The sequence below is a fragment of the Leuciscus leuciscus genome, assembly GCF_965113295.1.
Source record: "Leuciscus leuciscus genome assembly, chromosome: 1".
NCBI classification, from domain to species: Eukaryota; Metazoa; Chordata; class Actinopteri; order Cypriniformes; family Leuciscidae; genus Leuciscus; species Leuciscus leuciscus.
Window position 1 is genome coordinate 56,565,002 of NC_138725.1, and position 26,990 is coordinate 56,591,991.

The window sequence follows — 26,990 nt, forward strand, 5'->3', positions numbered from 1 at the left end:
ATCTGAGAGGTGACTGAGGGTCTGACCCCATGTCAGGAATGCAGTAACAGTTTTTACTCATTTAGCCTGGCTTCCAGTCAGAGAATAAATATGAACTTGTTTTGTACTTAACTCATACAACCAAAATTAACCAAAAGTAATATTTTGTAAAAAGAGAATTGTCGGTTTGAACTTTATTCTTATGATAGCAGTATAAGACATGTAAAGACAACTGTGTCTAAGATCATGAAGGTCAAAAATGTTTCCACTGGCACATATGGATACTTAGCATGTGTAATTCTTTATAGGATGTATAGCACCATTGGTCACTATATGTTAAACTATGACAGTGAATCGTGTAGTAGTTTCTATCAGTGCTCTATGTGGATATAGTTTTCATGTTCTGTTCCATTGAAGTCCTGACAAAAACTCAGCCTAGAAGGGAAAAGTGTGGAGAACTTTGTCTTCAGTAAACTCTCTGTCAACTGATTGAACTTCAACTTTGACTCCTGGTCTTCATTGTAATTCCCCTACATTGCGTCCACATGAAGTATTAAGTTTGCAGGCACAGCACTTCAGCATCCACTCCCTCACAGCTCAGTTAGCATGCTAGGTGTCTATACAAACCCATAGTATCTATCCTTGGCCAATCTCTGAACTTATTTTGGGATTGTCCTGGGCTAGATTCAGGGTGCTCATCACGCTAGCAGCCTAAGATAGTTGCAAGTTGACAGTGTACCCTGATACTGTGACATGCAAGGACAGATGCACTGTTTGCATGTCTCGCACTGCTTTGACCACATTCACCCTCCTGATCTTGCATGATACAGCACTCTCAAACCTTTACTGGCATTGACTTTTTTATAGTGGTGTAGGATAACAATGCAGATAGGTTTTATTGCTAATCTATGTTTGATTATTATTATTAAATAATGCATTTTAAAACAGCGTTTTGCTTGCAGGCAGACCAGTACTAGTCACAGTATAATATTGCTAACTTGTAAGGATTGGTCTACTTATGCTGTTCCATATCTAATCAACTAAGTTCACTTTTAAAAACCTCGTACTTAGAAGATAGGTCTTCACAATGCATCATGTTGCAGACATGACTGTAATATCTGATAATGTTGCTGCACAGACCGTAGTATCAGATTATGAAATCCTAGTAAACTCATGCTGGCATTGGTGACTGGTGCAATCCTTGGTTCCTCTGACTCAGCGGCGGCCTTCTCAACTCAACTCAACTCACCTCACAGTTTTACAACCTACAGCAGCCAGTTTACAACCCCCTAATTGAGTCTAACAGGATTTAAGATGACACAATTATGGCAGTGTTAATTTAAGGCACATAAATTATCTTGTATATTCTGACAGAATCAGAAATTAAAACGCTTTGTGTTTTGGAGGAAATCAGACATACGAAAACCAATGTTTTACTAAGAATTACAGCGGGGTTAAAAGTATCAGAGCACTTTGAAAATCAGTCCCCTCCCTCCCTTCCTGAATCAAAGTTTTGGAATGAAAGGATAAAATATGAATAAAAATGTGGTTACATTTAACGAGATATAGGCAAAACTTAATAAATAAACCACAAAATAGTATCTGAACAGTTTACCTGTATACTATTTTCATTTCTTTTCTGGAAAATCCGTATTTCAAACAGCATTGATGAAGGTCTGGAATAAGTGGACCATTTTGTTTTTCTGCGAGGCCAGAGCACCAGCATTTGTGGCTTAGCACACTGCCATCTAGTGAGCATTGCTTTTCAACAAGTCATCGCCACCAAAGTTCATAATGGTCTTTGATATCTTTATTCATTTTTATAATTACTACAAAAAAAAAAAAAAAAAAAAAAAAAAACATAACAAATGCATCTGCTTTAAAACAAATTAAGGTTAATGGTCATCACAGATGAGATTGGATGTAATGAAAAAAAGTATATTGAATATCTGTAATTAATTTTATTTTTAACCAGCTAATTTAAGCAAATATCAGACACTGAACTGCTTCATCTGATCTTCATACTGCTGCACTGGCAGATGGACTGTAAACATTGTGAACTTTATGGCACGCTGTACGTTTACAAATAACATTGATGGCCAAAATACATAATTAGTTTTAAAAAATAAAAACTTACTTTTGTTCCTGCAAATTAGTTGATCTGACATTTAAGACAATTGAGCCTTATAAACACACATGAAGCTATTGCTCGCTGTTATGCGCAGTGGATTATTGCACTGTGTTAATTATAGACGTCACTATTGACTGCATACTAATCGAAATAATTAAATTAAAAAAATTAAAAAAATTCACAATCTAACTATTGGGACACTTGAGTCTGCCAATATAATTCTTTAAATGTTTCTTCAAAAGTTCAGTTTAAGGTCATGGCTGCTAGGAAAACAAATTATGCTGGGAAGATTCCAGCAACCAGGCATTTTAGTTCCCTTTTGTAGGCACACTGACGTGACAAGCAGATTTACGTGTTGCAGATATATATGAGATGTTTACCACAGAGATATGGAATGTGTTAGGATGTTTTTCACAGTTTTAAAATGGCTTTGCAATCAATACTGTGCAATTAGGCTAATGACAGGTTACAACTACAGTTTATAGCAGGACAGTAACTCAGTTTTACACCCTCACATTTTCACAAGATCACAAAACATCAAAACAGAAAAAAAAAAAGAAAGAAAAAAAAGGTAACACAAACAGCTGGAGGAGTGTATATACACATTTACACAGACACAAAAAACTTCTTTTGACTTCATAGCATACAGGTTCAGCGAGATCTGGATTCTCTCATTACATGGTCATGTGTTCCGGAAGTACATAAGAAATATCATCCCAAGGATGGCGGTACAAACCCTGCTTCAACCGCTTCTGGTCCAGATAATGACCTGCATAAAAATAGATACGGTTGTTTAAATTACATTACTTCATAACAGACGAGAACGAGATAGAGAACGAGATAGAGAACGAGATATAGAGATCTCACACACACACACACACACAAACCTATGAATCCCATGCTGCGTCCCAACACAAAGATTCCATTCAGTGCTCCGATTTCCACAAACTCATCTGCCTCATCGCTGTGCAAGAGAAAGAAAGTGCATGAAAGATCAGTCTTATCTTTACGACTATTTACATGAACACTGTTCTTCACTAGTATTATTATTGTTATCTAAAACTATTGAAAATCATTTTCGTTTATTGAAATAAAATGAAGTAAGTTTATTTTCTAAAATTAACAAAAAAAAAGTTAAATAGAAATATTAAAAAAACTACTAAAAAAGACAAAAGCACATACAATTACGGAGACTTGGGCATTTTCAACACCTGGCTTGTTTTGAGTGTTTGTTTGCCGTTTAAGCATATAGGAACATGGCGATCGCGCTCGGATACGCGCCAAAACAATCGTTCTGAGATCGCCTGAACGAGGTGGTCTCGTCCCAATTGAAAACGAACTCAACAAACCAAGCAGTTTCAATTCATAATGGGAAATGTCATATAAAAAGCAGCAGTGTGTGATTCTGTAAGTGAGCACATTAGGTACACAGCTGAAAACCAAACTTCATCTCCTCATCTCATTACAAGATGAAAACCTCTTCATCTTATAATGTTGTTTAATTGCTATTTTATTCAGAAGAAGCCTCCGAACCAGCTCTAACTGCATTATAAATTATATAACTGCATATATATTATGTTATATTTATACACGTTAATAATTTTAAATCTAATTAAATCTAATTTAATTTATCAGTTAGAGCAGGAATGACGGCTACATTCAGTATTGCGTGTGTCATGACAGCTACAGATAAAGCCACGATAAGCCCACAGAGTGAACTTGTCAATCCATCATGATGGAAGACGCAGACGAACGTAAACAGGTGAACTTTGACCAATAATTACTCACATGTGACTTTCAATAAACACATTTTGGTAGGCTTTGAACTGTTGCCTTGTGAAAGATAACCGAACCAAGAAAAAAAAAAAAAAAAAAAAACGAATTGAATTGAATTTTTTTGATTAATACTATAATAGTATATAAATAATACAAAAATAACCCTGTTCTTTTACACAAGACGTTTTACTGACCGAGTGAAGCCGCCACAGTTCCTCAGCAGATCCACAAATGCCACTCCAATGAAACCATCAACATTCAGGATAAGGTTTGGTTTCTGATAGAAAGAGAGATTTTATGAGATTAAAAAAAACATTAACACAAAACGCTATACTTGAATTTTCATCACGTCACAAACAACACTCAATTACTACATTTATTCATGTCTTTTTAACAAAAGCAGATTATCATCTCATGTTGTTCTGTGTTTTTCCTTTTTCCTTGTTTTCCTTTTACAGCTGCGGTTCACTTTTGCAGTTGTTCTGTGAATTTTCACTTTCAAAATCTAGCTATTTCAATAGGAATCCATGCATTCGGGAATTTTGCGAGGGCTCGACTCGAGTCACTAACTGCGTTTACATGAACCTTAATAATCTGTTTGTAATTGGACAAGAAAAGAAAAAAAGTCACAAGTCGATCAGGGTTGAATTGAAATCCGATTATAAATAGTGGTTTAAACCTTTTCTAATCCGTTCGATAGGACATGTAAACACTTGATCGATCGGATTGAACATTTAAACTGGAAAGTTCTGTGCGTGTGAAAAAACACAGAAATGACAAAATGGCGCACGGTGCACAGAACGAGCTGTTGTAGTTGAATAGTGTCATAAATGACTCTCTTGTCATTCTTAAATTCTCCTTCCACTCATCGTCTGTGAAGTGGCGCAAGACAATGTTGTCCCATCAGTCCTCGCTTCGGACTCTCGTCCAAAAAACGACTTATTTTGGACAAGGGGAGGGGCATTTTACAGATTAATAAATAAAAGCAGCACGATTTGATTTGAAGCTTGTGACATAACTGCGCACATCCACCCGATGGCTTTATTTAGTGTTCATGTAAACACGATGTTGCGATTGACTGTTAATACCAGGTGTAAACGAGATCCAAAACACATTTGTACCTTTGAGGTGGTGATCTTCTCCACCTCCAGCGCATAGTCCAGCAGCTGAGTGGCAGGAAAATGCTGTTTCACAAAGTCTTTGAGGATCTGCACCCGCATGTCAGGATTATTGATCTGAAAATTAACCAAGCATGAAAAGCAGTGTGAAACTGACCCATTTGCAATATAACACGTTTGCGAACATTTTAGATTTGTGTGTGTGTGTGTGTGTGTGTTGGTGTACTTACCGATTTTACCCTGTGTCCGATGCCCATAATGAGTTTGCCGTCTTTCTTCATTTTGTTGACAAACTCCATAGGCAGCATACCACTGTCGAACGCCTTACTGAACTGCTTAGCAGCTGCGTCCAGGGCACCTCCAAAACGGTCCCCCTGAACACAAACAGAACCAGTGATGAAACAGATGCTCTTCTGATGCTAAACACTAAACAGAGAAGTCTTTCGTTTCCGTACAATGGTCAGGAGTCCCGAGGTGAGGCTGGAGATCAGGTCTTTGCCAGCACGTGCACACACGATGGTGTTATGAGCTCCAGACACAGCAGGGCCGTGATCCGCCGTCACCATCAGACACATCTCGATGAACTGACATGCATAGCGCGGCAGCCTGCAATATGCACATGAAAATCATTTAGGACGGAGTAATTATGTGAGGTACTGGTGATAAAGAGTGAAAGAAATTCAAAACAAAGAGTGAAACACACCTCCTCTGAAACCAGAGCAGGCCGAGGGTGCCGCCCAGCCCGATCTCAGACTTAAAGACCTCAGTAATAGGCATGCCGGCGTAAATGAGCTCTTGCCCTCTCTCATCACAGATACTCGTCATGAAGGACGCAGGCTTGCGGATCAGACCCAGCTCCTACAGAGAGAAGGACAAACAAATGACTATAAACCACAAGGCGAGACTCTAAGTGAGTATTTGTCATCCAAACGTATAATCTTCATACTCACGCGTGCCCAGGAATAATCCATCGGCACTGTGGGCGGAGGAACCTCTTTAGCAGGCACGATCACACCCTTGGCTACTAGATTATCATACACAGATCTATAGGATACACAAATATGTGGTTACAGAAGGCCAGTTTAAGTTGTTAAATTCATAAGTAGACACAGGACATACTTGATGAGTTCTCCTAGCTCATCAAAGCTCTTGGGCACAAATGCTCCTGCCTCTTCCAGAGATTGGTTTTTAGCCACTGCAGTCTCAGACGCCTGGTTAGCACAAGCTCCAGCGTGGCCAAACTGGACCTACAAAGTCAGGTTAGAGGCAGTTAATTCAGCCATTAACAATTGAAAGAGGTTAAAATCATATTGGAGTCCTAAATAAGTCATTTGAGCACATTATACTCCATGCAAATGCTCAATACAGTATGTCTAATATCACTGGGTCATTAATACCTCAGAGGAGAACAGGGTGGCACAGGTTCCGATGCACCAAGAGACCACAGGTTTGGTGATCCTGCCTTCTTTAATGCCGTTGCAAATCTTGTACTCTTCATTTCCTCCAATCTGTAAGTGAAGAGAAGACCCATGAGTGTCATATTGCAGCCAGGCTCTGAGTTTTATAGTGAAAGTAAACTCTTATTATGTTTAAAAGGGAGGAAGAATTGTGTAAGTGACTGAATAAATGGCACACTCACCTCTCCAAGCACAACGATCATCTTGACTCCTGGTGTGTCTTGATACCTCAACACGTGATCCATAAACACAGAGCCTGGATACCTGCAGGAAAGACATACTGTAAGCCGCAGCTTTAAACTCACGCAAATTGTTAAACTGATGCAATGCATCAAACTATATTTAGTATCAAAGAGATGTTGACTTGAACACACACCTGTCTCCTCCGATGGCAACTCCTTCATAAACTCCATCTGTAGTGCGTGAGATGATGTTGTTGAGCTCATTGGACATTCCACCAGAGCGGGAGACGTAGGCCACACTGCCCGGCCTGTACAGCTTAGACGCCAGGATGTTATCCAGCATCCCACCCGTATTACCAATCTTAAAACAGCCTGGTTTAATACCGCCGACCTACAGCATACACAAATTATTATTATTATTATTACTATTACTACCATAAGTTAAACAAAAAAATCTATTTTTTGTTTTATCTTATAAAGTAGTATTATTACTACCACTACCACCACTACTACCACTAATAATAATAATAATAATAATAACAATTTTATATTCCTTGTAGAATAAAAAAAGTTTCTGTAAAAAAATAATCTGTATTTTTATAAAAAATGTATAGAATAAATATATATTTTACATTTTGAATTACCATTATTAGTCACTTAATGACCAATCAAGTCATAAATTATATAATTATATATAAAATCTAATATTTATATAATTATTATTACAAATACTACTACTACTACTACTAATAATAATAATAATAACAAACAAATCTAATTTTATATGCATTGTAGAATTAATATATACAAATATTTTTCTATTATTATATAATAACAACAACACAAATTTATAAATCATTTTTCCAATTGAGGAATTTCTGGTCTCCTTTAATTGGCCTGTAGATGGCACACAAACCTACCATTCATTCAACCAATTTGTCCCCAAAGTTGTTGTTTTTTTGTCCCCAAAGTGTGTACACACACACACACACACACACACACACACACACACACACACACACACACACACACAGTTTAGAGTCATACCGTTGCAGGTCCAATGATAGTGACTCCCTTTTCATCTGCCATTTTGATGATCTTTCGAGTCAAAGCCTCCGGGATACCTTCAGCTATGATCGCTATTGTGTGAATCTGTATATAAAAAAAAACACAAACAAGCAGACCACATTGGTTTGTGAACATGTAAGGATTAGTCCACGCTCAGCACAGCCAGATGAATATATACAGTCAGCTGATGCTGATCTCAGACCTGTGGGTACTGCATGGTCTCTATAGTGCTGTCATAGGCAGAGCGGAGGGAGGCAAAACTGATGAGCACATCCACTTCTGGATGTTTCTTCATTGCATCAGCCATGTTCTTATAGACCGGCAGCAGGATCTCCTTATGGCCCCAGTAAAACTTCTGCTTATGGTCTCCACTGATTAAAACAGAAAATAATGTGTATTAACATTAGATATAGATATAGGGTTAAGTGACATTGTTGAATAGAAATTCACTCAAATACAAGGTTTCCACCACTAGATATCACTCTATAAATGGCAGCCGTTCCAAACTAGGGTTTTAAATGCATTCATAAGACTCACGTGAAGGGGTAAACCATGGCTGCTACTGACGGCTCCTGACGTGAGCACACATAATCGAAGTCCAGCATGCCCTGCACCGCACGTGTCTGCATCCCCCACACTATGGACTTGGTGTGGTTACTGAACAGAGTGGTGCTTTTGGCTATAGAGATAAAGACAGGAGGACAAAGAGAAGAGAGAAAGAAGAAAAAAAAAAACATTACAGTGCATCTGAGTATAACAGAAGGGAATGCTTTCAATACAGTGTCATTTCTTATCAACTAAATGTTCTGAGAAAACATCATGAACGTACAGAATATAAGCATAATGTGGGCTTTATAATACAAAATTAATCTGAACATGGCAGAATGTGTTAAAATTTTAAATAAGACATTTAGGGTCATTTGAAGACCTGAGACTGTGCCATCCAGATTTTACACGCCAGAAGCCACTGAACTTATTTAAAGGGATAGTTCACCCCAGAAAATTAGCCCATGATTTACTCACCCTGAAGCCATCCTAGGTGTATACGACATTCTTCTTTCAGAAGAATACAATCAGAGTTATATAAAAAAAAATGTCCTGGCTCTTCCAAGCTTTATAATGGGAGTCAATGGGTATATTTTTTTAAAGTCCATCAAAGTGCATCCATCCGTCTGGGGGTTAATAAAGGCCTTATGAAGAGAAGCGATGCGTTCGTGTAAGAAAAATGTCCATATTTAAAACTTTACCGACTAAAATAACTAGCTTCCGGCAGACGGTCGTACGCAAGTCGACTAACGCCAAAAGAGTAACACTTGACGATGTATGACGTAGATGAAGGAGTAGCGTAAGCTTTGACGCCTCTCGCGATTCAAACAAACAGGGCAACCGCGTTCGTCATTACGTTGAGCGTCAAGTTCAAGTGTTACTCTTTTGCGGTAAGTTGACTTGCGTACGGCCGTCTGCCTGAAGCTAGTTATTTTAGTCGATAAAGTTTTAAATATGGATATTTTTCTTACACGAACGCATCGCTTCGCTTCAGAAGGCCTTTATTAACCCCTCAGAGCCATGTGGAGCACTTTTATCATGGATGGATGCACTTTGATGGAAAAATATACCCACTGACTCCCATTATAAAACTTGGAAGAGCCAGGACATTTTTTAATATAACTCATAATTCGTCTGAAAGAAGAATGTCATATACACCTAGGATAGCTTCAGGGTGAGTAAATCATGGGCTAATTCAGAGACAATTTGGCTAATTTTAATTTTTGGGTAAACTATCCCTTTAAATAAAATCTAGAAAATCTTTGTAGAAATTAACAGAACACACTGTGACCCAAGCACACAAGGCCATTGTGATGGATTTTTAATAGATAAAATAGTAAACTATCTTTTAAACTAACCATGATTCTAACAATTCTAACATCTAAACCTTACTTCCCCTTTTAGGTCTAACATTCTAACACTTTGGACAGAATGTACCAAAAAGTTTTGTTCTTTGCCTATTTGTGTTATGGAAAATTCTCAAGTGCTGACCATGACAAAATCAAAAATATACGGTCTGTATTATGTCATGATATATTGAGTAATCAACTGAACTCTCAACCGCCTTTACAATGTTTTTTGATGATTCGAGATATTTTTGCTTATGCCAGTAAGAGAAGCTAAAAAGGTAGGGGCTTGCTTTACCAATTGAACCAATCATATTGAAAGAAGGTGACGTGAGTTAAGTCACGAGTTAGTCGCGATGATCTTTTTTGTTGTGTCTGTCTTTATCCTATAAAACCTGATGTATTCCCGTTTACTGGTGGGATTATTTTTTAAATTTGTCTGAGATTCTCTGAGAACTGCTCGGGAACTCTTCCGGCCGTGATTAAAGCATTTGAAGGACATTTGCTGAAGTCTGTCTGTTTATTATTGCTGCGCAGCAAGTTAGTTAGGGGAACAAGCTAGGGATTACTGACTCAGCCGACGTAGACCGCTAGAGTATAAATATTATTGGACGGTGACATCGACTGTAGACGAGACCCAGAGAAAGTAACGCCGACTGTAGACGTTCGGGGGCGTCGATTGTAGACGAGACCCAGGTAGACTTAGGTCAGGTGTGAAATAAAGAAAAATCTACCACACCATCAATGATCAATAAAAAGTTTAGTTTATTAGTAGTAATAAATATAATTATATGCTAAGATGTAGGCAACTTGCCACATTAATTCAGGATGTGCGGCCAGAGTTTACAATGAATGTGTTTACAACAGCTTTGAACATAGGCCAGCCACTTAGAAGTGAGAGCCAGAACAATCCATTTTATTATCGAAAGTTGTGTTTGACCTGAAGTGGCGCTGCCCAGACCGATCGGTGTATGACATCAAAGTACTGCGAGAGAGATTCAAAAGCATACAGAACTGTCTGCTCTCTAATCACTCTCACAGTACTTTGATGTCATACACCGATCGGTCTGGGCAGCGCCACTTTAGGTCGAACACACCTTTTGTGTCCATGACTGTTTAAAATCCTCCTAACGTGGGTCTGTAGGGGGCGCACCAGCCTACCATAAATCTATTCAGATACTGTGATTGCCTGCTTGTGAGGGCACTTAGTGTTTTATGCCCCCAACGGCGCCTTCCAGGCAGCGAGGGGATGGGTAGGTTTAAGGTTGAGGGTAGGGTTAGCTGCCTCTAAGGAGCCATTGGGGGCCTAAAACACCATCGAGCGCTTGTGAGAGTGTGGTCAAATATGCACTAACCTGCAGGAAGTCCAGCACGAGTCTTTTGAGCTGATGAGTTTTCTGCTCCAGTTTTGACCTCAGAAAAAGAGGCTGATCTGGAGGACGCGGGAGTCTGGGAGCGGGAGAGAGAGGATAGTAGTAAGAAAGATAATTATTTATTGGTCATAATGTGATTTTGTCACTTTACGGTGACACTTAGGGGCACAAACAGCATATTAAGATGTGATCTCTAAAACCAGTGAAAAAAGACTCCACAGAAAACTTTACTGAAAACCCTGAATCATCGAACGACATCCTTGAGGCTATGAGAGGTTTTTAATGCAAACACACTGAAAGTAAGCGATATTATCACTCACCGTGGTTCCACCGCTAGCGTTGAGAAGAAAGTTAGCGGTGTGGGCGGCACCACGAGGCTGTGTGGCGATTGGCCTGTGACCTAGTGCCATCCCAACAATAGCGGTCATGTGGGTCTCAGTGCCAAAAACATGAATGGGTATACCGGTGGTCTTTCCTGCGCGCACACACACACACACATAGACACACACACACACACACACACACACACAAAAGACATTAACATGAGATCAAGAACGGAACTGTTGATTTTTTTTTGTACACAACACACACATGAACAAACTCACCAACTTCCCCCATCACTCTTAAACCTTCCTGGTAGTTTGGGCCACCACGACGGACAAATACAGTGACCTCATGCTCTTTCAGAGGGTCCTGGTAATCTTTGATAGCCCTGACGATACCCTGGTACATATAAAACAGACAAACAAACACATTATGGGTGCGGGTTACAATATTGAATTAATGAATGAATGAATGAGGCACTTATATAGCACTTTCATATGTACTACTGTACACCCAAAGCGCTTCACAATCCAGTCAGGGGATCTCTCCTCAACCACCACCAGTGTGCAGCATCTACTTGGATGATGCGACAGAAAGCCACAGTACAACGGTGCCAGTGCACTCAACACACACCAGCGATAGGTGGAGAGGAGAGAGAGTGATAGAGCCAATTCAGTGGATGGGGATTATTAGGAGGCCATGATTGGCAAGGGCCAATGGGTGGAATGTGGCAAAGAAGTGCCATGGGATTTTTAATGACCACAGAGAGTCTGTGGGACGTTTAACGTCTCATCTGAAGGACGGTACTCTTTGACAGTATAGTGTCCCCATCACTTTACTGGGGCGTTAGGACCCACACAGACCACAGGGTGAGCGCCCCTGCTGGCCTCACTAACACCGCTTCCAGCAGCAACCTGGTTTTCCAATGAGGTCTCCCATCCAGGTACTAACCAGGCTCAACCCTGCTTAGCTTCAGTGGGCAACCAGTCTTGGGCTACAGGGTGATATGGCTGCTTGCATATCATATATATTCATATTCTGCTAATGCACTGCTAATGCTAATGTGATAATATTCATATTCTGCTAATGCAGATAGATAGCAAAAATGCACATTGACAACATGAGGGACTCTCTGATCTAACCTTGAATGTTGCTGCTACATTAGTGAAGTTGGCAATGCTGCCTCCAATGATCAGGACTTTACCTACACAAGAGAAACGAATGGTGACACATGGGATATCACAAATACATGAAACTTCTTTAACATACAGATTATAGAATGTTTCAGGTAACATTTATCACATGCCCTGGAATACAATCATGGTCTTAATTTTAATCAAACACAGTATATAATATATATAGAAATTACCTTTTTTACGTTATGTTTTTTTAAGATTTTTTAAGACTTAACGGGATAGTTCACCCACATTTTTTTATTCTGACATCATTATGGAAGTCAATGGCTACCATCAACTGTTTGGTTACCAATATCCTTCAATAAAAATATCTTCTTTTGTGTTCAGCAGAAGACAGAAACTCATACAGGTTTGAAGCAACATTAGGGTGAGTAAATGATTGACAATTCATTTGACAATTTTCATTTTTGGGTGAACTATCCATTTAAGATTGCTAACACAAGTTAGTCTATCACTAAAAATACTTTTTATACTTTTTATTTTCTTATAGAGGGAGAGTTGAACTCTGAGTGTGGGACAACCCCCCCCCAAAATGTAATTCTTTCAAGTGAACAACTTTAACATGTCAACACTAAATATTGATAAAATCGGAAATGATTAAAGACAACCTATAGACAAGAATTGATGTTAAAAAACACTTTAAAAATCATTCTAATCAGTGAAAGACTAATAAAGAAGCACTTGGACAACAAGATTATAATGAACGTACCATCAGGGTGTTTCTCACGGGTCATGAGGGAGAGGATGGTCTTAGCATAATCATATGTTTGTTGCTCACTAGGAGCTCCTGAATACTCGCCGTAATTGGCCAGTTCATTGACACCACCCAGGTCACAAATTGTATCACTATGAGTGAGGAAAATTATAATAGGTTAAACTGTTGGCTAATAGACACAGACAGACACAAAAAAACGCATAACATCAAACATGTGAAGTTAAATGTAATGTCAAAAATATTTATCAGGGAGATCCCAATTAAAATCACAAAATTCCAGAGCAAATAGAGCAAGTCAAATTATCCAGTAAATCTAGCATGGGTTTTATTAGTTTTTTTGTGAGCATAAATAAGAAAACATTTGGTTTCTTGATCCTCCACTCTCAGAGGACAGCACATACGCATCCTAATTAGTCTTTCTCGCTCTATGTCCTCCCTCCATCCAGGGAGAAGGACAGATGCAGTAGTGAAACAAACCTCCAGATAATAGTTATCAAGCATGGATGGGTAATGTCATTTAGCTCTCAGCATCTGGCTCAGACAGGTATCTGCTTCATCTCTCAGACCATGAAGCACAAGAGTTCTGCTCATTATACCAGCATTTCCCTTCTAACTGTCTCAAACTATAATTTTGCTATTCCAAGCTACTCTTAAGATTTAGGATGAATATTTTGTCTGCATGACTTTTTATCTTCTGTGGAACACAAAAGATTATATTTTGAACAATGTGTTGGTGGGGTTTTTTTTGTCCAAACAATAAAATAAAAAAAGTCAATGGTGTCCAATGTTGTTTTGGACCCTATTGACTTTGTGTGGGCAAATGTGTTTTCAAAATATCTTTTGTGTTCTGAAGAAGAAGGTTATACAGATTGAGAATGCCATTTTTGGATGAAATATCACTTTCAATTTAAGCAATTAACACTGCGATTCATCCATACGTGATCCGTTTGCATCTATTTGCAAACTGGACTTAACTCTTGAGTGACAGGTACCTGTACACAACAGAAGCTCCGCCCCCTGCCACCATGGTCCAGATCCGTCCACGAGGGTTCAGGAGAGTGAGTTTGAGGCTGGCGCCACTCTTAGCATCTAGATCAGCTATGTATGCCTCCTACAGGAAGGTTATAAAAAGGCTTTTATCCGGTACTTTTTTGTCAATTCCCATACAGCTGGGTTTGGTTACATCATTTGGTTAAAAAAAAACAAAAAAAACATGCAACATGAACATGTCAGTTCAGCAAAAGTACTAAGCAAATGCCATAATGAAGCAAAAAATTTGCTCATAAATGACAAAAAAGCAGAAACTTCATAAAATGGCTTGTGGACAGTGTTGGCAAAATATTTAATGAAGCAAAGACTCTTCTCTGTTCAACCCGTATGGACCAATTACAGCAGCACATCAAACAGAAAGGTAACACATTGTACCTAAAGTTATTTATTAATAAGCCAACTCATTTTTTTGTTTTTTTTTAGCTAAACCAGTCTGTTATAACAGCTATTGTCTCGGTGTGTGTGAGAGACCAATTAAAGCAGCCTTCTGTCAGATAAACATAGCGTCGATACATCCTGCCAACAGTGACGAAGAGCGGGAGACACACCACTATCACCCTGCAACGACTCGTCACTGTCTGTGTGTGGGGAGTTTGAACGCCATTAATGATTTATGAAAGACTGCTTCCAATTAATTATTAAATCATATTCTTTAGAAGAAGTGAAAGTAAGCAAACGCAGCAGAATACGAGAAGTACAAGCTTCCGATTGATGAATCGACAAAAACAAAGTGATAAAGGCAAGCGATTCCTTCCTGTTCCCTGTTGGGCTTATAGATTAACTCATACAAATTAATGTTTAGATGGCAACTGAATCACTGAAAATCTACAATTCTATGCAACAAAATACATGTGACAAGTATTGTTACCTCAGGATAGGCCTCTCTGCCGAAGGGAGGGGGAAACTCCACATCACCCCACTTGGCCTTACACAAGTAATCGGCTGTGGCATCGATTTTAGCAGCCATGTCCAGCACATACACTCCATCCTTAGTGACCACTGACAGAGAAAAAGAGAGCATTTGTTCTTACCAGCTTGAACTTCATAAACTGATTGCACTTTGCGTTTCTTGCCTGCCTTAGGCAATAATGAATTTGAATGAATTTAAATCTCACAGTTACTGAATGCTTTGGGTTGTTTTGTAGATATGTGATGTTGAGGTGATGGCATACGTTTTCAGCCACATCCAAGTGTGGCAATATTTTGATATTTATTGGTATATATATATATAATTCTTGAGTCATGCATTCCACTGCATGACAAAGCACTTTTATGGTTTAAAGAAAATGTGAAACTTGTGCAGACAGAGCATATTTTCTAACAGGCCGAAGTTAGCCTGTTACATGTGCAATGATAAATATGTGATTTATATATATATATATATATATAAAAATTATAATCACAAACAGGAACATCAAAGGAAGTTAGAAACTCAGTTCATAACACAGAAACAGATGCCATAGGGCACAAGGGATTATTAATTAGAGCACTATGAAACATCTCTAGTCACCATCAAACAGCATCCATGTTAATTAACTAGCAATCTATCGCCTTCATTTTCACAAAATTAAATGTTTCTTCAAAACATTCAGAATTATTTTATTTTTTTGACACCAAGTTGGATCAGAGTTTGGCCTTTAGTAATGAAAGAAAATAAGCATAAAATATTTTTAACATAAGACTTGTTCTTAGTCATTCAAACATAATGAGCAAGTAGAACTTTTACTGCCTCAAAAAGAACTGGAAGTGGTTTGTCTTTGGTCTCCATAGAGCGAACCAACTGTGCCAAGACATTGGGAAGAACTGAATCAGAAGTCTGGCTAACAGCTGAGGTGGGGTGGGCTGCTTTTGTGACTTACCAAGAGGGTTGATCTCCAAGTATGTAAAGTATAAGTCTTCATACAGGTTGAACAATCCCACCAGGAAACTAGTCAACATCCTGCAGAGACAAAAAAAAATTAAAATAAACCTCCATGTAATATTAAAAATAAATACCTCCATGTAATATTCAATTATTAGAATATTATCGTTACATTAAATACTGTGAACATGTTAAACTGACACAAAGTAGTTTAGTTCAACACCACAAAATCTCATCACTGACCAAAATAAGTATGGATTTGTGGTTTAATGACTGTCATTTAAAACTCAAATAAATGAACAAACAAATGGAAGTACAGAGAGTCTGAAATAAAGCTTTTTTTTACTCCATTGGCACTTGTTTAAATGATTTTAGATATACTACTGTTCAAAGGTTTGGGGTCAGTAAGAATTTCTAAAAAGTTTTAGAAAGAAATCTCTTATGCTTACCAAGGCTGCATTCATTTGATCAAATTTATTAAAACCTGCAATACTGTGAAATATTACTACAATTTAAAATAATCGTTTTCAATTTGAATATATTTTAAAGTTGCATTTATTCCTGTGGTGGCAAAGCTGAACTTTCTTATTATTATCAATGTTAAAAACAGCTGTGCTGCTGATTTTTTTTTGTGGAAACTTTTTTATATCAGGATTCTTTGATGAAAAAAACAGTTCAAAAGAACATACATTTATAATGATTTCTGTTTCAAATAAATTCTTTACTGTCACTACTGATCAATTTAATGCTTCCTTGATGAATAAATTCATATCTTAAAAAAAAAAAAAAACCTGACCCTAAACCTTTGACAGATTAATAACTTTTTTTTTTGTAATACAGACTGAATTGATGTGATATTGCAAGCAAAACAAATTGAAAAAAGAAATTGACTGGAAACAGTAACAACACTCAATTTAATGACAGAATCTGTAACCAAAACAGCTGGTGTTTGGAGTAACGAGGGAAAATAAAGGGAGACATGAGGGAGGAGAGAGAGTGAGAGAATCATCAGTCATCCACCTCATAAAAAAAACTAAAAAAAACACAGTGACGGCCCATAGTCCAGAGAAGACAAATTATACACGAGAAACGACGAGGAGACAGAATAGCTGGAGGAAGAGGGAGGGCCTCGCGGGATGCCAGTAAATCAGTAAATGTACTAGGTGAAGATGACAAAAGAGAGATTTAGGAGGAAAACATTATCCTTTATGCCACAATATTTGGGAAAGGGAGTTGTGTGCTATTTTTCAAGCTGTAACTTTTTGTGTGTGTTGTATGCATATCTGACCGAGAAAGAGAGAGAGGATGAGTAAAAACAGATGGATGAATCGAAAGAGAGGTGTGGATATCAGCCAATGCTGCCAAACGATCTCCCCGTCAATCTCAATGTCAGCCAAGACTGTGAGGCCAGCCAGAACGAGATGTCAAAGCATGTGTGCGCGTGTGCCATCAAAATGACAGACAGGGTTTACAGACGTGAATTGAATAATACTGGAGGGTGGGTGGACACGGGGAAAGAGGAAAGAGGAAAGATCTCATTTGTGTAATGGATCAAAGTGCCCTCAGCTCCTGCCAGCACAGCTGAGAGCACCTCATTTGATTGTTTTTCTTCCCTTCCCCTTCCTCTTCCACTCTCTCATTTTTGCTCACCGTTCTCCTGATATGTATGTACCAGGAGGACCAAGAATTGCCTGCAGCCTCTTGTGTTCAGCGTTACAGAGGGGACCTTTAAGAGGGTTTTGAGGTAATTAAATGATGCTTTTATTTCCCCAAGAGTGGTCTTTACAATGAAGCTAAATCAACATAAAAAATAAAGAGGAGTGTTTACAGACTTTGTTGATTGTCTGATAAAATAAAATAAAGTAGACCACCATATTTAAACTTATTTAATGACAAAAAAATAGAAAATGTAGAGTAAACACCTCAGCACAACAACAACAAAAAAAGGCTAAATAAACGATACAAAAAACTATAGATGACTAGAGTTAGATACTATACATTTCACCCCCACTACAATTTTGGGAGAAAATCTGTACAGTCCTGCTGAATGGAATTAAACATGGTAAAATGTATTCATATTCATTCGATATGTTCTATTTATGTATTTGATCTGACTGTCTGACTCACTCTTTCTTATCTGCAGCGGCGTGTGTGAGGAGCTGACTCTTGACTGCGTCCGCGCTGATCTTCTCATCCACTCCCACCAGGAGCTTCATGGCTTTAGAGTCCACGTCACCCACGTCCACACCGCCCTCATGATGGAAGAGCACGTAATCGCCTTCACGTGTGGCATAGATGCACACATAAAACTCCTCCTCCTGAGGGAAAGTCACAATCGAACAATGTTACCGCTCTCTTTCTAAATTTTGCTCATGCCATGCTGTAATCCATTAACATACATAATAGATATTAAAACCATGTAAATAATATAACCCAATTATAATATAATATATATAATAAAATAATATAATTGATACAATACATTATTATTATTAATAAATGCATTCGTAAACTAAGTATAATACAAATATATTAGATGCAGAATTGTTTAATAATAATAATAATTCTGCTTCTAAAATGAATTATTATTATTATTATCATCAGTAGTAGTAGTAGTAATAAATATTACCATTTAAAATTATTGTTATAATTAAATAAGCCAATTTATTCATGGACATAGTACATAGCATTTACTGGACAGGCTCACCTGCTTGTGGGCTACAAAGGGCTCAATCAGGAAGTTCTTGAGAATGCCTTTAGCCTTCCCCACCTGAGAGACAGAGAGATTTTAAAAGCTTATGGTTGTAAATCAGGCTTTTCCTTAAGGGATTAAACATCAGAAACTGCTTTCGGTCTGAATCTAAAAGCTTCTTCTAATGAAAAACAAACAATGAAAAGAGAATTATGTAAGAGGCAGAAGAAAAGGAGGCCAGGGATGGGGAGGAGGAGGTAGAGAAGAGGAGAGCAAGTGTTCAGACAGTATAAAGGCTTGTGCTGTGCACCAGTGATTGTACTTCAGTGTTTAGAGACTCCCTGAGAAAAGTGAAAGATTTGACAAGCAGAGCTGCAAGCCAAACACACACACATATACACACACACACACACACCAATCTCATTTGTCCTGCAGCCACAGCAGTGGGCCAAAAGGCCAGTTGATATAAATCAGCTAGAGAGAAAGAGGAAGGCGAGGTGACATTTCAAAGAGAGGGAGAGAAAAATAAAGGGATGACAAGGTGGGACAAACAATGAAACACTCCCTTGAAAGTGACAGAGTCAACAGGGGCTATGACCAGTCTAGCAGATGAAAGACAGAAAAATATTACAGTATTAAAATTATCATAAAAATAAAATAAAAAATAAACTATATATATATATATAAATGCAAATATATGTCTTTCTCTCAGCAAAAACATTTTTGGCCCTCAGGCAACAATGTATGCAGGGGCATGATATATAATATATTGCGTTGCAAAAACTGCATGAGGCAGTGTTGGTATCTGTCCTTACCGCTGTCTCCTTCATAAGACGGGGTCTGATCCATTCCTTCACACCCTTCAGATCCAGGTTCACACCCACCAGTCCCAGTTTCCCTCTGCGCTTGATCAGCTGATCTGGCTTAACGACTAACCGCTGGACAGAAACATCAAATACGGATTATAACTTACAAAGTCATGCTGCCAATATTATTGCAAAACAACATTGAATGAAAAATACACAAATGTTACAATCTGTGACAAAATCCAAGGCTTAAGTGAAATGGACAATAAGATCTAAACAGTTAGTTAAAAACATTTTTTTTTTTTATAAATAAATCCTAAAAACTCAGTGTAAACACACACACACCAAAAAAAAAACACTCTAATGTGGTCGCAAACAGAAGGCAGGAGGACGATAAAGGAAATTTGAGATCTATATGCGTCTTCCTAATTAAACCGTTCTCTATAGCGGTCTCGGTCCGGGAGACGGAGAGACATGAGTCATATCTAATATGATTTTACCCTCTGGGCTCCTCCATAAAGGTGATTAGAGTGCTTTTTCAGCAGAAACTGTCCCTGTACTGTCATTTGAGACATTCTGCTATGCTCACTTTAGCTGCTTTAATTGACCTGCTAGTGAAGTAGCATACTAATGACTGCCATCCTCTCCGTCCAACATCCTCAATGTCTCTCTATATTATGTCTTTTACCCCTCATGCTGAGCCCTCAACAGAACTGCCCTGCATAAAGGTCTCAGAAGTCTAATTAGAAGTGTTGGCAATAGTAAGACTTCACATGATTCTTGATTCTAGACTATTCTACGACAAGAACAATCATTGTAACAGTTGCATTATATTTGTATTGCAATAAAATACTATGTATATTTCCTAATGCATGTTAATATTTTTTAATATATAATTATAATATAAACATTTGAATTAAGATTTAACTGAATTCATAATATAATAATTATAATATAACAATATTTAGGATATGATCTAATTTTAGAAAAACTCACTCAAATTAATTGCATGATATGATGACGTAAAAAAAAATATATATATAAACATATTAATATTAGCTGAGAACCCCCCCCCAACACCCTCCCAAATGAAGATTCAAAGACATTGCATTATTGTGGCAAACAAGTAAACCATTGAATAGAGATTAAAACCAAGTGACTTATTTATGGTCCAAGAGCACTCAGCGTTTGTAAATCTGTCTGAGACAGACACACAGAACGAGTTCTCTAATTCTACCTGCACTATTTTATCATTTTTGGCCTCATGTTTATTGATCATGAGGTCTCTGATCATTGAGTTGCACCACATGACCATATCAGTTTCATCTCAAGCCCAAATGTGATCCCATTCCCAGGTCAGTTACTTCCAACAGCTGTCTTACCTCCGTCAGAAGCCAAGGGTGATCCTGAGCCAGTCGCTCCCAGTCAGTTTCTGCTGTGACATTAGCATAGCGGAAGCGGTTCTGTACGGCGGCTGTAGTGCAAATGTGTTTGTAAAGGAATTCCTTCCCTGTCTGCTCGGAGATGGCTTTGGCTGACATGGTGCTAGACGACTAAAAAAGCACTGCAGAGAAAGACACACAGCAACTCATTAACCATCAGCCACTTGAGACCAATAAATGAGCAGCAACCTTTCAAAATGCTTTACGAACCTGCAGCGGGTATGCATGTCTGATCAGTGCAATGAATAAATCAATAGAAAGACTAATAAGGCTAAATAAATAAATCAACAAAAAAGCTAAATAAAAAGTAATTAAAATAAATAAGGCTAAATAAACTACTAAAAAAGCTTTAAAAAAAATAAAAAAAACACATATATACATAGTTTCTGCTAGATTTGCTTATGTTTGTCTTTAAAATGCAATATACAAATTAAATACATGGCTTTACAGTAATTGCTTTGTCCGTTTCGCTTTTTCCAGGAAACTGACCAGGAACTTGAGTGGCGAAGTAAAACTAACACCCTAACTAACACATTTAGATAGTACATCTACACAGCATCCGGCTGAAACAACCGTAACATTTACAGATATTCTGTCGAATTTGTCCTTTTTGCAGGCATTTTCTCTTATGCTGGATTACATTTGACTTTGTCACCCAGTTCATCTGCTGGTCTCTCTCTTTTTACCTTTTCCTGAATTAGGGAAGGCAGCTAAAAATAGGCTTGATGCTCACCCTGATTTGATTAGACATGGACTTCGTGCTGTGCCATTAGACAAGAGCAACCATTGCAGTCTGACTGACACACAACTGAAGCACAATCAGGTACAACTGCACTAATCAACCAAGCTTTCTTAAACCAAAAGAAAAGAAAAAACATCCAGAAAGGCATACAGTATAGTATGAGGTAGACAATATTACACTGTCCTTATAACCAATTTCACCAAATCTTATGGCACACAACACCTATATGAGCTAGAAGTTATTATTCCCATTCTCTCAGTCAACAGTGCCAAGCAGTGAAAACTCTCATACATGAGTGCATTTGTGATTGGCAGGCTAAAGTCCCATTCAAATGACATCACAGCGCCTGTCTGAACCCTGTCAGGACGTGCAGTAGAACGAAAGTGCCAAGCTGTCAGCGGGGTCAACACAACCCGTTTTTGTTTAAAAAAAGACAAGATAAACAAGTTGTCAGAGAATGACAAGCAGGGCCAACTATCTCAATCTGCATTTAGCACTATACTGGCTGAAACAACACAGACAGCATAAACTAATGCTGCAAAAATTATTACACGACCATTCAAAAGATTTTTGGCCATGTGCGTCATAAGAAATTACTAGTTTAACAACTTTAAATTTAGCAATGCATTAAATTGATAGAAAGTTAAAGACATTTACAACATTAGACAAGATTTCTGTTTCAAATAAATGATGTTCTTTTGAACATTATATTCAAAGAATGTAACATTGTTTCAACAAAAATATGAAGCATCACAGCTGTTTTTATCATTGATAATAGTAAATGTTTCTTGAACATCAAATAATCAATTCTGAAGGATCATGTGACACTGAAGACCGGAGTAATGATGCTGAAAATTCAGCTTTGATAACACAGGAATAAATTACATTATAAATATATATTAAAAGTAAAACATAGTTCTTTTAAATTGTAATATTTCACAATATTACTCTTTTTATTTTTATCAAATAAGCCTTGGTGAGTATAAGCGACTTATTTTAAAACAATATAATAAATCTTACTGACTCCAAACTTTTGTATGGTAGTGTATGTGATATTCTGAATTTATTTTTCACAGATAATAACATATTTTTCCATATAAGCATCAGCAGCAGCAATATGTTCATTGCAAGATCATAGGGTCTTTAAACAAAAAAAATACAAACAATAAACAAATAGGCTTCTCACAACATTACAAAAAAACTTTTTACTAAGGAATGCTCTAAATAAGAATAACATTTTATCTTCTTTATGCACCTTGATAAAAGTCTAACTGTTTCTAAAGCTCCCCTTCTGTAATGAGAATTAATGTGGATGCATGTGGCGAGGAGAACAGAGCGTTCAGTTAGTAGACAGTCGGGTCCTTGACCCAAACAATTTACTAATGAAGAGAGAGGACCACTCCACCCCCAACATCCTCCCTGCACATCTCCCATCCAGCTCACTGGAGTGCTGTAAATGAACGTACAGACTGAGAAGAAACCAACGCATTTAAAGCCAAAAAACTAAACCACAACATCTTACAACACCCAACTTCTTACTCACACACATACATAAAAAAATATTGAATGTGCAGCTTTTAAAATGAAATAACCAAATAGAGACAAAGCCGGTATATTATGGAGCAAAGTTATATTATATAGAGTTATATGCAATTAAATTGTTCTGATTGTTGCTGTAATCTGAGGTCTACAGTCACATCTCCTAAAAAAAATATACTGAAAAAATAAACACTAAATCTCCAGTAACTTCCTATTAGCCAATTTCATCAAAACAAGAAAGTACTGTATGATTCTGACAATCACTGACAAAGATCCCATATTTATTAATTACAGATTTAGGACAATAAGTGCAGTAACAGTGATGGTTTCTGTGGGACATTTTTGTTGAGCAAGAGAAAAACTGGCAGTGTATCTCTAGATTCAGTAGATAGTCTCCACTACAGCGACTGATGGATCATGTACTTTCCTATACTACTGAGAGCGCCGCGGAGGATTGATTTTACTGCACGCAGAAACACATCACCACACCAGTGCCCTGATCTGATCCCGTTTACAATGGTGCGGTCAGATGGTAATGCCTTTCTGTAAGTGCAGGCCAGTTTCATCATGCACACCAGCTCATACTGCAATACACAGCTGGTTAAGGGGTCGCGCATCACACTAGTAGTGATGCAGCTGATTTATAACTGCGTTTCCCTCACTCACAAAACAGCAGCAGTATCATTCATCACATAGGAAGGATGTGGGGAGAAGGGGGAGTCACACTAAAGATATTGATCTTACTACACTCCACACAAATCAAACACACATCTGATCCAAATATTTGTATTAGACAGTTAAATTTGAATAACACTAAAGAAATTGCAATACCAAATCTAAAGTTTATGACTGGCGTTATTAATCTAATTTCTATCCTGATTGATCTTCTACTCATCTGAAGCGTAATGGATCCTCCTTACTTAAGCTCAAGCTTATATAATGCTTAATTCAAATTCGGATTCACTTTAATTTACTTTTATTAAATGCCACACTACAGCAATCCCTTTAAACATTTATTCTTATAAAACTAATCAGTATGTTAGTTGTTACTAGCATTTTTTTAATTGCTAGCGAGTAATCCATTTGAGACTCAATTTCACTAGAAACAATTCATTAATTAAATGACTTATTCCTTTGGTACTAGTCACTATACTAATAGAATAGTTATTTAGTGCTACAGGGATAGTGACTAGCAAGAGAATAAGTACTAGGATTTAATGCATAAGTACTAGTGACTAATTGATTAGTCATAACTGCAGTATGCACTAGTGACTAATTGAATAGATAGCATTTACGAATAGAATTAGTAACAGTGTGCATATACTAAAATATAATAGTAACTTACATAGTAACATACTAGTACTAGTACAATAGATACTAGTACTTTTAAGGAATATATGTTTAAACGGCTTGCCATAACCTGACAAACATCTCTAGACTACAATTAACTAAAGGAAATGAACATTTGTTTTAATACTTCTTGTGTGCTGTATTTGTTTATTTGTTTTTTCAAGAATATAACATGCACCTTACACTTCCGTATACGTGAAAGGTGTGAACACAGCCCTTCATTCGTTCATTTAAATGACAGGTAGAGACCAGAAGAACCTGTCTCCACACGGCTCTGACTGATATTCATGATGGAAATAACAATAAATGTTGATAAGCTACGCTAAGGTTTGTCAACACTGATCTCTACAGCGTTTTGAGCAAAAAGAGCTGTGTCACTGTTGTTTTTATATTCTGTTTCATATATTTCGCTAACGTTACATTTACTCCCGAATGAAAAACTGCTTTCAGTAGTCAGTGTTTATATTAGCTAACGTTACTAGTTAATGCTACCTTGATGTTTTAAGCCACTTACCGGTCTATGTAAGCTTAAGGATAGCAAGTTGTCTCCTTTCAGGGATTTCCTACTGTACGAAGTCTCTCTGAGTGTGTTGACAGTCGAGATATGGTTGCAGGAGGAGACACTTTTCCTCCAGACAGCGTGGCTGCTCGCTCCCTCCCTCTCTATCCTTTCAGCCGTTCCTGTTTTCTCTACGCCGACATCTGACGATGGCCTTGGCTGATTTCTTCTGTCTCTGATTGGCTCTCACCATCCGCCGTGATTCGAGGCCGCGCCCACTTGAACAGTGAACTATTCATCGGACCAGGGTTTGATTGGCAAATTCCGTGCCGCTCGGCCAATCAGACTGCACCATCAGGCGTTTAGCAACGCGCCTCAATGAACCCCAGTAAGGAGAGAAAATGACCCGAATGTGCAATGTGGACTTGAGTTTTGAAAGTGAGGATTTCTAAAATTAGTTGTCACAATAATTTCTGTTTTGCCAGACAACTAAACAAGCATAGCTAGTAATTGCGTCATAGTCCACGCAGAGTCTAGCCACATATTCAGGTCATATTACATGAATTATATTATTTAATTTATAATTACTATTATAATTATTATTAGAAAAATGGCACTTAAAATATTACAACAGATAAAGCAAACCAAAGTATTGAAAAGTTCAACAACCATTATTGTCATAAAATAATATTCACATTTGCCAACCAAAGATCGAATCATTAATCATTATGGCCTACACAAATTCAGAGGCTTTTAAAGGCAGGCTCCCCAGGCAGCGCAATCTTTCTTTTAAAATTAAATTCAGCTCCATATCTAATGCTCAATCTCAGATAAAATCAAAGTGATGCAGCTTCTCAGGTGAATGAATTGGCCTTTACAAAGGGCATTGCAGCACTGGCTGTTGCTAATGCACTGTTTGGCTCCTCTGTCCACGGCAGAATCAGTTAATGGGTTTGAAGGGCTCCAGCCAAGAGATGTGACTCAAGATGAATTTACAAAACAGACAGAACAGGCTTTAAATAGAAACATTGCCATTGATCACTGGATGTCACAGTGTTTGCAGAAGCAACACTTTGATAAGTCAGTGTGGAGACCACAAGTTTAACAGCGTGGCATATGAGGTCAGTGCCAAGTTGCAAGAAAAGCATTAGAACTATGTGAAAAGTTAGCTTCATATTTGTAACGCAGTGAATTTTAATGCTAAATCCATCCATCTATAAAGTGTGTGTATATATATATATATATTAGGGGTGGAACGGTACACAGAAGTCACGGTTCGGTTCATACCTCGGTTCAGACATCACGGTTCGGTACGAGTTCGGTACAATGGAGGGAAAAGCAAAACAAAAATGTAGAAGGCCATTTTTTTTTATTGTGCATGTCTGTAGGCTGTTCCAACAAAGGAAAATAAATGTTTTAAGCCTTGTATTTTTTAAATAAGTTTTATTAATAAAGTAAAGGCATAGAACCAGTTTATTTGTAGTGCATTGCCAATAGTTTTATATAATTAGTTTATTAATTAAATTAATAAAAAGACAAAAAGACCTTGAGATATGTTTGGTAATTGTACCTGAATGATTTTAAAATTCATTTGCTATATTTCAGATCAATATATTTGTTTTCCTTAAAATTTTAATAACACTAACTTTATTCTCATCTGAATAATAGATACTTTTTTTCTGTATAAAATAATACTACCAAATAATACTTCTTTTAATCAATGTAGAATGTAGAACGCAGGCACACACACAACATATTCAAGCATTGCAAACTTGACATCGCAGCCTGTCCATTATAG

The 26,990-nt window shown here is 37.6% G+C and overlaps 1 protein-coding gene across 1 annotated transcript; it reads right to left on the reverse strand.

The window, feature by feature from the left end:
* Positions 1-1,771: 1,771 nt before the first annotated feature.
* On the reverse strand, positions 1,772-25,377 carry aclya (ATP citrate lyase a). The gene is made up of 28 exons (XM_082136435.1): positions 25,208-25,377; positions 21,003-21,184; positions 19,630-19,752; positions 18,830-18,892; positions 18,250-18,440; positions 16,121-16,200; positions 15,130-15,260; positions 14,204-14,322; positions 13,206-13,342; positions 12,443-12,504; positions 11,582-11,699; positions 11,297-11,451; positions 10,959-11,052; positions 8,249-8,390; positions 7,914-8,082; positions 7,691-7,795; positions 6,838-7,034; positions 6,644-6,725; positions 6,402-6,512; positions 6,124-6,251; positions 5,955-6,048; positions 5,708-5,862; positions 5,460-5,610; positions 5,235-5,378; positions 5,008-5,121; positions 4,081-4,163; positions 2,998-3,074; positions 1,772-2,879 (listed from the first exon to the last, which is right to left on the reverse strand). Exons 2-28 carry the CDS (start codon positions 21,159-21,161, stop codon positions 2,785-2,787), a joined length of 3,279 nt encoding a protein of 1,092 aa, XP_081992561.1. The 5' UTR covers positions 21,162-21,184; positions 25,208-25,377; the 3' UTR covers positions 1,772-2,784.
* Positions 25,378-26,990: the final 1,613 nt, after the last annotated feature.

Bases quoted from the DNA above. Each gene is read 5' to 3' on its own strand.
- aclya (XM_082136435.1), bottom strand. From the start codon at position 21,161: ATGTCAGCCAAAGCCATCTCCGAGCAGACAGGGAAGGAATTCCTTTAC. The intron at 12,505-13,205 runs GTACGTTCATTA...TCTCTTGTGTAG, and splicing joins CCGTGAGAAACACCCTGATG to GTAAAGTCCTGATCATTGGA. The intron at 8,083-8,248 runs GTGAGTCTTATG...TGTTTTAATCAG, and splicing joins GCCATGGTTTACCCCTTCAC to TGGAGACCATAAGCAGAAGT.